The sequence below is a fragment of the Alligator sinensis genome, unplaced genomic scaffold (assembly GCF_000455745.1).
Source record: "Alligator sinensis unplaced genomic scaffold, ASM45574v1 scaffold1283_1, whole genome shotgun sequence".
Taxonomy (NCBI): domain Eukaryota; kingdom Metazoa; phylum Chordata; order Crocodylia; family Alligatoridae; genus Alligator; species Alligator sinensis.
This window is the reverse complement of record NW_005842091.1, coordinates 853,248-866,666: the sequence shown is the minus strand read 5'-3', so window position 1 is coordinate 866,666 and position 13,419 is coordinate 853,248. Positions and strand designations below refer to the sequence as shown.

General features: G+C 46.1%; 1 protein-coding gene across 2 annotated transcripts in view; it reads left to right on the top strand.

Annotated features, from left to right (window-relative positions):
* Positions 1-13,419, top strand: part of LMF1 (lipase maturation factor 1) — a 277,081-nt gene that overhangs the window by 179,205 nt on the left and 84,457 nt on the right. For both annotated transcript variants that reach the window (XM_025204669.1, XM_025204668.1), the window contains one exon: positions 6,490-6,657. In XM_025204669.1, coding sequence (XP_025060454.1) covers positions 6,490-6,657 — 168 coding nt within the window. The remainder of the gene's footprint in view (positions 1-6,489; positions 6,658-13,419) is intronic.

Below are 13,419 nucleotides of genomic sequence, written 5' to 3'. Positions count from 1 at the left end.
GCTCCCAGGACCCTTTCCCCTCCCGCGTCTGCAGCCACATGTGCAGGCATCGCTGTGCGAGAAACCCAATGCCCAGATGCAAATCGTTGCTCCGATTTTTCACGCTCTTAACTGTTCGCTGCTGAGGCTTCGCCCGGGGAAGGAGGGAGAGACCTGCCTCCGCTTTGAAGAGCCCTGTATGCTGGGAAGGTTGGGAAAGGGGTTAAAAATGAACCAGCAGATTATATATAAAAGTAAAAATATATGCTGTACATCTGAAGTTTATTTAGGTCCTTGGGGAGAGTGGCGCGGCACTAAGTCTCTAGTAAATTGCCAACATTTTATGGTCGTGCTGGCACGGAGTCAAATACACATCTCCTTGGCTTATGTTGCTGTCTTAAAGCAGGCAGATTCCAGTATGTTTTTCTGTGAGCTGAATATTACTATTGAGTGGGCGAGGGAAGCCCTGCCCAGCAAGACCTTGTAGGTAACTTTCTTTCTTTAATAGATCTACTGGGACTTAATTATTTTGATGTTGCATTACCGGAGAACCACCTCCGGTACCCCCGGTGACCCACCTGGACATTAGCGCTGCGGGGAGGGGGCGTTTTTTGAGACATGAAACTTTTTTAATTTTGTTTTTATTGGATTTATGTTAATAATTGGATATTTTCAAAGGGGCTATGTATTCATCTAGACACAACTATATATTAGCGTGTCCATCTGGGTGTATACGTTTTGAACACGCACGCGGTGTATACATGCGGCAGTGCTTTATAGATGGGGTTTTCAAAAGTGCCTAAGGCCGTTGAGCTGTTTGATTCACGCTGCTTTTTCTTTGCCCTTTGTATAAAAAGCACTTTGCGGTGCCTCGGTTACAGTTGCTGCACGTGCGGTATATATAGTATATCCTTACCCAACACAAAGTCCTATGAGCAAAGAAGTGAAAAGTTCAGCTACCTAATGGCACGTGACCTCTATTGCTCTAGCATCTGACATTGTAGGCTCTCACCTACAAAAATGTATGGCTCTTTATAACCAGTTAGTGTAACGGTGCCACCCTGCCCTACCATTAAAGGATCTGTATTTCAGCATTAATGCACCCACTGTGCATCACCGTACCCTTGACTATGCCCCGCTAGCTTTCCAGTGCTTTTCCCTGAAATCCTTACCCTCGTCTCTATATAGAAACCAGACTTTCCCCACCCTTTGGCTCTCCTGGACTTTCCTGGCAAACCACGTCTATTCCCGTTTGGCGATCAGAGCCCTGAGCTGCTGTTGCATTGAGCATGCTGAAACTGGACGGGACGATGGGAGAGGTCACCTCTTGGACCATCCATCTCGGCGGCGACATCGGATATAAGGTTCAGATGCAGACTCTGCCAAAGCAAAGTTCAGGGAAGTTTGAATCCTGGCTCTCAGGTTTATTCCTCTGTAGGGTGCTCCAGGGTCTCGGTAGGTTTGTCACTTTATGTGGAGGGTGCCCTGGAAATGAGGACCAGAAAAGTAACTTGGGGTCCATTTTTGAAGAAAATTGGCTCTAACAAATGCTGTTTCCCTGCCGCGGTTGTGAGTATGGAAGGACCGAGACTGTAGCACAGAGGGGCTGATCTACATCCCATTAAACCCATTAAAAGGAAGTTGTTTCCCAGATCAGGGGTCACTGAGGCTTTTTGGAGTCTGAGTCTCACCGGGATCTAAGTCATTTATTAGACGGGGACTTAGGCTGCTTGCAGCCTTTCCCTTGGTTTCTCCCCATTTGCAGTTTGACACGTTATTAACTTTAAAACCAGAACAAAGTAATTTCAATGCCAGCCTCGCTATTCTTTTCAGTGCTGATCCTCATAGCAGAAGCACAGTGACCAGCATGGATGGCCCTGGGACGTGGCAGCAATGCGATCCTTGGGAAGGATGCTCTTTAGTCCCCCAAAAAAGTGAATAGCCGGATTCTTTTTGGTATTAGTCACTGCCATAAAACAGGAGGGGCTAATAGTGGGTTTTCTCTTTTCTTGGTCAATTTATAACAGGCTAGTACATATTTCTGAATGACCCTGGGTGGGTTTTGTAAGAACGTCTTCTGTAAAATTATTTAAGGTGTCCACCCAAGTAGGCAACACAGTGATGAAGAGCCTTGCAGAAAGGCTGCAGAGTTATTTGGGGCAAGGGGGTGGAAATCGTCTGCTGAATTTGAATAAAATCCCCTTGCTGTGTCTCTGGTCTCCACCTCATTACTTATCTTTGAGGCCATCCGCTTCCCTGTGCTCTTTGACTTTGCACGTAAATGCACCACAGCTGGTAACACAGGAGGCTCCGTCCTCATGGCGAAACAATAATATACATAGCCCCGTGCTTTTTTGCAATAAGGGGGACACAATGTGGGACTTGTTTTCATAGGCATAATACTGTAGTATATGCAGAAGAGCCTGGAGATCTCCCTGGCCTGAGAAAGGGGTATCTAACAGTGGGATTAAATACTTGATCGGAGTTCAGGGACAGGAGGTGGGGAGGGAGGTCCATTTACAATCCCAGAGAAGAGCATTTACTCCGGCGTATAATAGCCTTCTGTTGGGTTTTAGTGGCGTATAGTTTAGTAAATTAGAAGTCTTCAGGTACTTAGCGCTGTAATAGTTCTCACTAAGAACATAATTAAACCATAGACTCCTTTGGGAGAAAAAAAACCCAGTTAATTGTGCATATTTTTAGAATCTGTTACCAACCCTCATAAAAATCAGGTAGATACAAGCCAGAGAGCATGCCGGCGCTGGGAGCGTAGGATTCATGTATCGCAGCAAGCAACCCTGCCCGAGAATCGCACGTCACAAATCTGTCCCGTGAATTATGGAATTAATTTTCCCTGATCTTATTTCAAAATACGTTTGTAGCAGAGTGGGGTTTTTTTGTTTTTTTTTCTTTCCTCCCTTGGCTGGTCGAGGCGTGAGGACTGCTGTAGGTTTATTATTGCACAACTGGGTTTTCACGGAGCGGTTGCTATTTCTGACCTAAAACGTTCTGCAAAACCAGCCAAAATGTGCGGCTGCTGCTAAGATGAAATGTCCGCAGGTCTCCCCTCCGTGTTGGTCGCTGCAGGTTTCCCTACCCCCGGTTCATTCACTTGGGTCCCGGTTCATCCCTACTAGCCCTATCTTTCTGGGGCTCCTGATTTCTCTCCATGAAAAAACAAAAACATCTTGGATGCTGGGATGCCCCAGAGAGGAAGCCAAGCCCAAAGGTGCGATAACGCCCCCAAAATAAGCAGATGATGAAATGTTTTTCCTCCTCCCTCGGTTTTGACACGGCTGCCTCTTCGCGATGTTTCCGTAAGCAAGGCTCGTGCTAGGAAAGCGTTGGCCGGGCCTGGGTTGCACCTAAATGCCAACACGTGCTCTGCGTGCCTTCCCCGGCCTTGGCGATGCCACCGGGAGATCCACGATGGGAGTCATCTAGTGGCAATGGAGGGAGGGGGCGGGTGGGTCGTCGCCACCCCGAGCTCCAAGTTGGCAGCTGGGAGGTTGAGCGTGCAAGAAAAACGGAGAGCATTTTCCAGCCTCGCAGGTGCCTGCGTGTCAGGGGTGCTGGGGGCAGATCGAACTCACTGCTGCTCTGGAGCTCCACTCCGGTCTCAACACCCTTTGCTGAATAAACACTGGCTTCTCCCTGGGAAAGCTGCGTCGTGCTACACCCATGATCCTCGGCCATATGGAAAGCATTCGGCAGGAACACACACACACAATGCACTCTTCCTGCTTTGCCTTTTGTTTCTTGCCTCCCCTCCCAGAGTCTTTTAACCAATATCTTACATGCCCAAATCCCTTTTCTGTTGCTTACGGCATTTTTACTTTATTTACTTGAGATTTATGGTGGAGAGAGGTGGGTGCCGTGCTGGGGAGGAAGGCCATGCTAGGGAGAATGCCTCGTGCCTGAAACCGTCTCCCACCAGACACGCTGCCTTCCCTATTGCAAAAAAAACCACGACATTTGCAAGGAGCAGTGTGTTCCTTAGCTGTATTTGCTCCTTTGGGTTGCAAATCTCTGGAAGCTGATTTATCTCACTTGCTGTACAGCATTGCATCTATTGGCTGGTAATAGGGAGGGAATAGCATGCTTTCTGGCACCTATTGACTGGTAATAAGGAGGGAATAGCATGCTTTCTGGCACCTACCAGCTGGTAATAGGGAGGGAATAGCATGCTTTCTGGCACCTATTGACTGGTAATAAGGAGGGAATAGCATGCTTTCCGGCGTGGATTATTGACCTCAAGCTTAGCAACTCCAGTTGTTAATAAACTCTTGAGGTCAATAATTAATAAGCCCTTGAGGTCATTACCAATGGCACGATTCTTACACCAGAGCAAAAACACGGCTTTCCCTTTTTTTTTGCCGTGTTTTTGTTCTGGTGTCAGAATCATGCCATTGGTAATGAACTTGAGAGTTATGGGATAGGAAGGAACTTCAAGCGGCCTTTATGGGCTCAGGATAAAGAGCTTAAAATGCATCTCTTGGGTCTAGTAATCAGAACTTGTGGCAGAGATGATATCTTTTATTAGACCAACTAGATATTTGCACAAAAAACAAATATTTATTTGCAAGCTCTCTTGAGTCTAGGCTGATGTCAAACACATAGACAAGTCTCTTTTTACCCTGTGACAAAGGGAAGGTGAAGATTTAGAAACGGACTCCAGGTCCAAGTGCTTTTTCCTGCCTTTGTAATGGGGGAACTCAAGAGGCTCCAGGATATTCAGGTATTTCTCTGAACCTCTGTGGCCTGCACGTCGCAGGAGAAGAGGTGTCCTAGCACCTGAGCTTGTTGTGTCCCAGCATCTTCGCTTCTAGTCCTTGCTGTAAAGCAAAGCAGTGCAGAGGGGTTCATAATGTGTTTGGTAAAGAGGGGAAAGTTAAAAGAGTGCATAAAGCATGTTTGAATAGGTTTGGAGAGTGTGGGTGATGGTGCTGATTGCCGCTGCTTTTAACTGCTTATTCATCCTTATATCTGCCGCCCTGGTTTCAGAGGATCCCTCACAAACCCACATGACTCACTCTCCATGTTGCAATGACCCCATTGAGCGTTGACCCAATGTGCAAAGAAAATAAAGCAGAGGGCAAAAACATTGCTGAGCACGTTGGAGTCATGGTGGAAAACATGTCACGACTCTCCCCGAAGTGCTGGGCTTGCTCGCGGAGAGTCAAACTTCCAGATGAACTCCAAACCACTCCCGCATGGTGGGAGAAAGGGCCCTCGCGGCACTTCAGACGGCCGGTCTGGCTGACCCAGGATGCAGGGAAGTCGTGGCCTCCCACCCCCTTGCTGCAGTGGACTTGGCACAGCGCCTTGACCTTTCGGTTGCTGCATCCTCTCCCAGTGTCAGAGGAAGGAAGGATGCGGTCTCTTGTCCTGAGGGGTTACAGCAGCCTCAAACCCGTATAAAGCAACAGCTTTATTAATTCCAGCTTTGCTAATAAGGAATTACAATAGTTGTGGGATTTGGCAGGGAGAGCGCACTCGATTGCCATCCATCGTACAATATTTTCCCTGTATTGTTTATATTTTTGATTTAGCTGCAAATAATTTAAAGATGTGTTGTGTCTCCTTCAATTAAAATTGGCATTTTCAGCCATTTTTCCTGTTGTGCTGTCAGGGCTTTTAAACAGTGCTAATGAATTTGAGCTTTTGCTAGACATGCTAAGGTGAATCGTTAACTGGTTGCTGTTTGCATAAATTGTGGCATTGCTTGGGGCTGCCGCTGCTGATTTCTTCGTAGCAATTCTCATTGGGGTTGCAGCATTTGGGGCTTGATTGCCCTGGATAGAAGATCTGGAGCATCAATAAGGGAAGAAGCAGGTTGATATAAGACTGGCACTGTTGCAAATGTTAGCAGATGGGTACCCAAGGTTAACATCACATGCCTGGATGTTTTTCATCTTAAATGATGGGTTTGTATAGATAATTTGTTTAAATTTTAAACACACTGAGATGCGGACTGCCACGTTGAAGCCTGAGATCTGGGTTCGCTTCTTGGCTCCATGACTGTGGGAAATCATTTCCTCTCTCCTTGCCTCAGTTTCTCTCTCTGTGCCGCTGTTTTTATGATGCTTGGATAACATGCCTCAATATTTATCAATGAAAGGTTGTAAGTGTGAAGTGTTAAAGCAGAGGAATGATGCCTAAATAATTAGTGTGGGTAAAAAAAAAATTGCTAATTATTTTTGGTGGGAAAAATTGGGATTTAAATTTAAAAATTCTCCTGAAAGTTGTTCGTTTCCTGATGGAAACAAAAGAAAACTAGAAAAAGTTTCAGATTTTTTTCGGGGTGGTGGTTGAAATAATGGAAAGTTTTTGAATGACAACTTTGCAGACAGCATGTCAGGTATTTTGGGGGGGAACGAGTGAAAATGGGCATTTTTCAGGTGCAGCTTTCTATCAACATTGTCCAACTGGCTCCATAAATCATCTGAGCGATGCTCTATGCAGCGGGGAGGCCATGCCAAATGATGCATCTTTTTTTGACTCTTTCAGACCCAACCTGTGCCCAACCCAGTTGCCTATTTCATGCACTGGTCGCCGTGGTGGTTTCACCAGTTTGAGACCTTATGCAATCATTTGGTGGAGCTGATCGCGCCCTTCTTGATCTTCATGGGACGTCGCATGTGCATCCTCAACGGCATCTTGCAGATTCTTTTCCAGGTAAAACCTTCCCAGTTTTGCTTTGATAATGCTCCTGTTTTAGCCAAGCAGTTGTTCCCGAGGCCTTCCCTTTTGATGCGTGTTGCAGCATGAGTGTGCGAACCCTGGGGATGCGCAGTAATGCAGATTGCAGAAGAACGGGATGGTTTTGGTTAGATCGCTGGTTTGAATCCCGCCCGGGTTGGTGACAGTCCAGAATTACGCACTGACCGTTCTTTGGTGATGTCTTTACGAAGAGACATTTGTCATAGCATTTCCCAGAGACTTGTCTACATCAGGTTTGTGTAATTACTGACCTTGCAGGAAAAGATGTCAATTAACGTCAGGCTTAAACTAAAGGACTGCCTTTGTGAAAGTCATAGGACCCCAGCTCCAGCGAAAGGAAACGATAAAACTGAGTGAGTTTTGCTCTCTGTCCAAACCAGATTTTATTCAGGAAAACTAACCCCCCACCAAGGTTGGATTTTCCCAAGAATGATTTAATGTTTATAATTCAGTTGTTAAGGAAAAATGCAGGCTGTTCATCATCACTTGAAATGCTTTCGTTTCACTTCTCAGCTGTGCCAGTTTTGATCGGCTTCGGTTCATGGTGGTGCATTTTGTCTTTTGGGACTCGATCCCCCCCATCCTCAAAAATGAAAAATCTATCACCATGTCGAAAATTCAGAAAAGAGAAAATCAGAGAGAAGTAATGTTGCTAGCTTGTTTTGGAAGGTTACATTTTTTTTTAATTTACTTTCTTTTTTTTAAATTAAATTCCCACTTAAGTATCGGTTGAACATATTTTCGGCATCAGGAAACTCCTGTTTTGTAGCTGTTGCTGCTTTTGTCAATGCATGTGATGCATAAAGTGGAGCGCGGCGTAGAAATTCTCTTGGTAAGCCACAAAAATGTTGATCAAAATGAATAAAGATTATGTGACATGGAAGCAGGCAGATGATGAACTTCAGGCTGGAATGTCCCCTTGCTCTTCCCCCCAGTCGTGGTTCATTTGTCTAGGCCCATCGGCCCATTTGTTTCCTTTGTGCACCCTTTTGGTTCAAGTTTATTGTATGCCCGCAGCACACTGGGGCTTCATGAAGTCTCGTCTTGGCCCTCCAAACTCTCGCAAATTGTCATCTACTAACAAAGTCCATGTCGGAGTAGAACAAGCTGGAAGTGGTCTTGTTGACTGCTTGACTGTCTCTTCATTGACTAATCCAGATCTACCAATTGGAGGAAAAAAAGGCTGATTCAATTTGGGGCTTGGGGCTCGATCTGCAAAGGGGACTTAGGCTGCATTCAGAATGCCTCGCTAGCTGCTGGCATTTGTAGCCCTTGTTTAGGGACCGTGTCTCCTTCTCTAATGCACAGGGACAGTGGGATGCTAAAGAATGAGATGCATGCAAGCCAACAGGCTGAGTGGAGATCCAGTGAAGCTAATATGTGGCTGAGAAGAGACATGGGTCTTAAGCTTTGCTGCTGTCTTGCAATTTGGACTGCAGGGAGGTATCTGCTTATAACCCTGAACCCTGACATGCATGTGCAAGCTCCTTCTTACAAAGCAGCTGAAGGAGAAGATGGTGCCACCACCTCCTTTTCTCCTATAAACCAGTGACAAGGGTAGAAGCGTTGCCAGCAGATGGAGGGCAGTGATTCTTCCGCCTCTATTCAGCACGGGGGAGGCCACATCTGGAGTCCTTTGTCCAGCTGTGGGCCCCCCACTGCGAAGGGATGTGGACAAGTTGGAGAGAGTCCAGCGAAGGGCAACAAAAATGGTTTGGGGGCCGGGGGATATGACTGGTGAGGAGAGGCTGAGGGAACTGGGCTGATTGAGTCTGCAGAAGAGAAGACCGAGGGGGATTGAATAGCAGCCTTCACCTCCCTGCCGGGGGGCTGCAAAGAGGATGGAGCTGGACTGGTCTCAGCGGGGGCAGATGGCAGGACAAGGAGCAATGGGCTCAAGTTGCAGCAAGGGAAGTTGAGGTTGGATATTAGGAAAAACTTTCTCACTAGGAAGGTGGTGACACACTGGAACAGGTTACCCAGAGAGGTGCTGGAGTCTCCACCTTTGGAGGTTTTTAAGACCCGGGTAGACAAAGGGGCTGGCCCTGCTTGGAGCAGGGTTTGGACTGGATGTGACCTCCTGAGCTCCCTTCCACCCCTCATTATCTATGATTCAATGACCTGGGTTCAGTTCATTCCTCTCCCCAACCTACATCCCTCACCTAGGAGAGGGCATTAACCACATCAAGGTTTTCCAAGACGGGGCTCTCTCATTCTCTCCTGTTGAAGTTTCTCCAGTGTGCCTACTTGCGCATTTGGTCTCTTGCGTGCAAACGCCCCGTCTCCTACACCCTCGGCAGAACCACCCTTTGTGTGTCCTTTGAAGCCCGGTGGTTATAAAGATGGTGACATTGATAACCCAAGGAGGATGAGACGAGCTTATCAGCTGGGGCTTGGTTAGTGATTTAAGAATGATATCCTGTCACATGCACTGTACAAGAATGCAGCCTCCAGGCAATGCTTTGGACTGCCTTCTCGTGTCTGCAACCTTAGGACGTTACAGTTACATCAGCCAGATTTACACAGGCTTCACAAAAAAGATCACAGACTGGATGTTTTTCAGTCAGCAGGGCCGGATGAGATTCATCCCAGAATATTCAAGGAATTGGCTGAGGTCATTGCAGAACTGCTGGTTATTGTCGTTAGGAGCTCCTGGAGGTCAGGTGAGGTCCCAGAAGACTGGAAAAGGGCAAAGATAGCGCCCATCTTTTTTTTAATTATTATTAAAAAAGAAAAGGGGGGAACAAAAAGATCCCAGGGTATTACAGACCAGTCAGACTAAATGCAATACTCAGAAAATATTGCAGTGTATCATCAGGGAATCTCCTAAGCAGGAGAACAAGACGTCAAGGAGCAGCGAGCATGGGTTTGCCATGCAACCAACTGGATTTCCATCTATGACAAGGTGACAGATTTTGGGGAGAGTAGTGGAAGACTTTAGCAATGCTTTTTGACACCGTGTCCCATGATATTCCCATAAGCAAACAGTCTTTGTGAAATGACTGCATGGTCGGTGCATAACCTGTCGTCGTGCTCAAAGAGTCGTCTTCAGTGGCTTGATGTGAGACTGGGAGACTGCATGGAGCATGGTCCCCAGGAACGCATCTGAAATCTGGCACCGGAGGATGGGATTGAGTGCACAATCTGCCTGGGGTAGCAGACACTTTGGAGACCAGAACCAGGATTCAAAATGAACTTGATAAATTAGGAAAATGTTCTACAATAAATCGGGTTAAATTAATACGGACAAGTGCAAAGCACTGCACTGAGCATGGAGGGGCTAGAGGCACAAATACAAATTGGCGGCTGCCTGGCGAGGCTGCAGTACGTCAGAAAAGGGACCTGGGGGTTATAGTGCATGCACAAGCTGAATGCTGTTGTTTCCAAAAACCTAGTAGCATACTGCGATGTATGTGTTAAACCTCCTAAGGTCCCTTCCAGTGCCGCTTTGTCTCTCATTCTTAGTTTTTTCAATGGTGACAGCCCGGTTGCATGGGTGAAATCACCGTGGGTTTGTGTATTCAGTGACGGGCCCATATTTGGACCTAATTTGAGCTTCCAATTTAGGAAGAAATCCTGCATTGTTCTGCTGGGATTTTGCAGTGGCTTTGCACGACGTTCATTCTTGTCTTCTAAAATCCCCTAACCTCACTCCCAAAAGAGAATAACCAGTTCGATTCTCCCCCTCTTGGTTTTCGGGTCACTGCATCATTGAGGTCCTCTTGAGTATGAGATTTATGTTGAGTGTTGAAACAAAGACGTTGTTGCCTCCGAATGAAGTCTGGCGATGACCCGTCTAACTGCAGCCGTCCTGATACAGCCAGTGGCCGTGCTAACGGTTTCTCGGGGGCCCGCCCGAATGACCAACATAATTGTTGGCGTGTTGCAGAAGTCAAGTAGGAGCCACTGGGATCTGCAAGAGTAAACCACGTACAAGAACAGCTCATAATGACATATTGTAAACGTGTGCATCGAACCACCCTTTAATTGGCACTTTATCGATAGTTTGCAATTACTGGCTTATTTCTATCACGAGGGGAGTCTGTTAGGGGAAAAAAGGGTCCCACTGTAATATGCAGCTCTGGAGCATTTATAGCATTTCAACAAAAACCTGTTTATTTAATATTTACTGCCCTTTTCTTCATTCAGAATGACTTTTATTGACAATACTTCTGCTCTGCAAAGGAAGCAATAAAGTTTAATGTTGATATACCACTTAATTCTGCTTTTCAAGATTTGAATTGACATTACATGCAAGTTTTATTGGACATTTTATAATTGTTATTGGAGTCGTGGTGGCTCGGCTGAGTAAGTGTATTTTTCCAGATTCCAACTGGCCTGGAGAATATTGCTTTGTCAGGAGCCCAAAAAAAAAACCAAACCGAGTGTGAACTTATTCTTCTGACTAGTTCCCATTTGAGAAGGAAAAAGGTTTGCAGATCTGGATAGAAGAGTGAGTAAAAGCAGAACCAGGGATTCGGCTCTCTCATCGCCCACCCCTCCAAAATATCAAGTTTTTTCCTTTTAAAATATACATTGCACAATAGTCAAGAGTTTCCTTCACTTCTAGAAGACGAGATGTCTCAGAGGTAGAGCTCAGGGGCCAGCCGTCAAACCTCAAGTCCGGCCGGCGATTTATTTCTTGGAAGGGCCGGCACATGCGGAGCTACAGGACCGGCCTCTTTGGGTGCTGGGTTTTGCATGTGAACGGTGCAGAGCAATTGAAATCAGAGGTTCCTTGTGCCGAAGCCTGGGAGCCTGATACTGTCCTATAAGGTACATAAGTAGATGTAGGCGTCTAAGCACGATCCTGTTCCACCTAGAAAAACTGAATACCAAAGCGGGGTGGGTCATCTTCCTCCTCGCTGCTTTTTTGTGACTCCATTTTAAGGGTTGGGTGACAGTGTGCTACGAACTGTGCCAAACACACCTGTAACCCTGCTATGAAATATAAACTTTCATTTCTACCTGGGAGGACTTTGACAAACTTTTCTCCTATGCCTGAGGAAGGGCGTTTGTGCAATTAAAGCCTTTTTTTTTGCAAAAATCTGGTTGGTCTAATAAAAGCGAGCACCTCTGCCACGAGTTCTGGTTCCTTCCACAAATGTAGATGCATTCAGGGGTTTTCAGGGTTTGATCAAATCATGCGTAGGCACCTAAATCACTTGCACGATTGCTAGAGGTGGAATTGAATCTGGCCCTGGCTATCTCGATTCATTCAACGAACCAGAACTCTATAAACTCACTAGGGGGAACCAGAAGGGTTTGGGGGAGACGCTGTGTCCCCTAGCCCCCACTGGCATAACAAGGAGTAATGGGCACAAGCTGATGGAGAGGAGGTACAGATTGGACATCCGAAAAAACTACTTCACAGTTAGGGCGGCTAGGAGCTGGAACCAACTTCCAAGGGAGGTGGTGCTGGCCCCTACCCTGGGGATCTTTAAGAAGAAGCTGGATACCTACCTGGCTGGACTCAAATGAGTCCTGTTTTTTGTTTAGGGTTCTTTTGTTGTTCTCCCACCCTGGTGGGGGGTCGGGCTAGAAGACCTATTAGGTCCCTTCCGACCCTAAAACTATGAAACTATGAAACAATGACCAACATAATTGTTGGCGTGTTGCAGAAGTCAAGTAGGAGCCACTGGGATCTGCAAGAGTAAACCACGTACAAGAACAGCTCATAATGACATATTGTAAACGTGTGCATCGAACCACCCTTTAATTGGCACTTTATCGATAGTTTGCAATTACTGGCTTATTTCTATCACGAGGGGAGTCTGTTAGGGGAAAAAAGGGTCCCACTGTAATATGCAGCTCTGGAGCATTTATAGCATTTCAACAAAAACCTGTTTATTTAATATTTACTGCCCTTTTCTTCATTCAGAATGACTTTTATTGACAATACTTCTGCTCTGCAAAGGAAGCAATAAAGTTTAATGTTGATATACCACTTAATTCTGCTTTTCAAGATTTGAATTGACATTACATGCAAGTTTTATTGGACATTTTATAATTGTTATTGGAGTCGTGGTGGCTCGGCTGAGTAAGTGTATTTTTCCAGATTCCAACTGGCCTGGAGAATATTGCTTTGTCAGGAGCCCAAAAAAAAAACCAAACCGAGTGTGAACTTATTCTTCTGACTAGTTCCCATTTGAGAAGGAAAAAGGTTTGCAGATCTGGATAGAAGAGTGAGTAAAAGCAGAACCAGGGATTCGGCTCTCTCATCGCCCACCCCTCCAAAATATCAAGTTTTTTCCTTTTAAAATATACATTGCACAATAGTCAAGAGTTTCCTTCACTTCTAGAAGACGAGATGTCTCAGAGGTAGAGCTCAGGGGCCAGCCGTCAAACCTCAAGTCCGGCCGGCGATTTATTTCTTGGAAGGGCCGGCACATGCGGAGCTACAGGACCGGCCTCTTTGGGTGCTGGGTTTTGCATGTGAACGGTGCAGAGCAATTGAAATCAGAGGTTCCTTGTGCCGAAGCCTGGGAGCCTGATACTGTCCTATAAGGTACATAAGTAGATGTAGGCGTCTAAGCACGATCCTGTTCCACCTAGAAAAACTGAATACCAAAGCGGGGTGGGTCATCTTCCTCCTCGCTGCTTTTTTGTGACTCCATTTTAAGGGTTGGGTGACAGTGTGCTACGAACTGTGCCAAACACACCTGTAACCCTGCTATGAAATATAAACTTTCATTTCTACCTGGGAGGACTTTGACA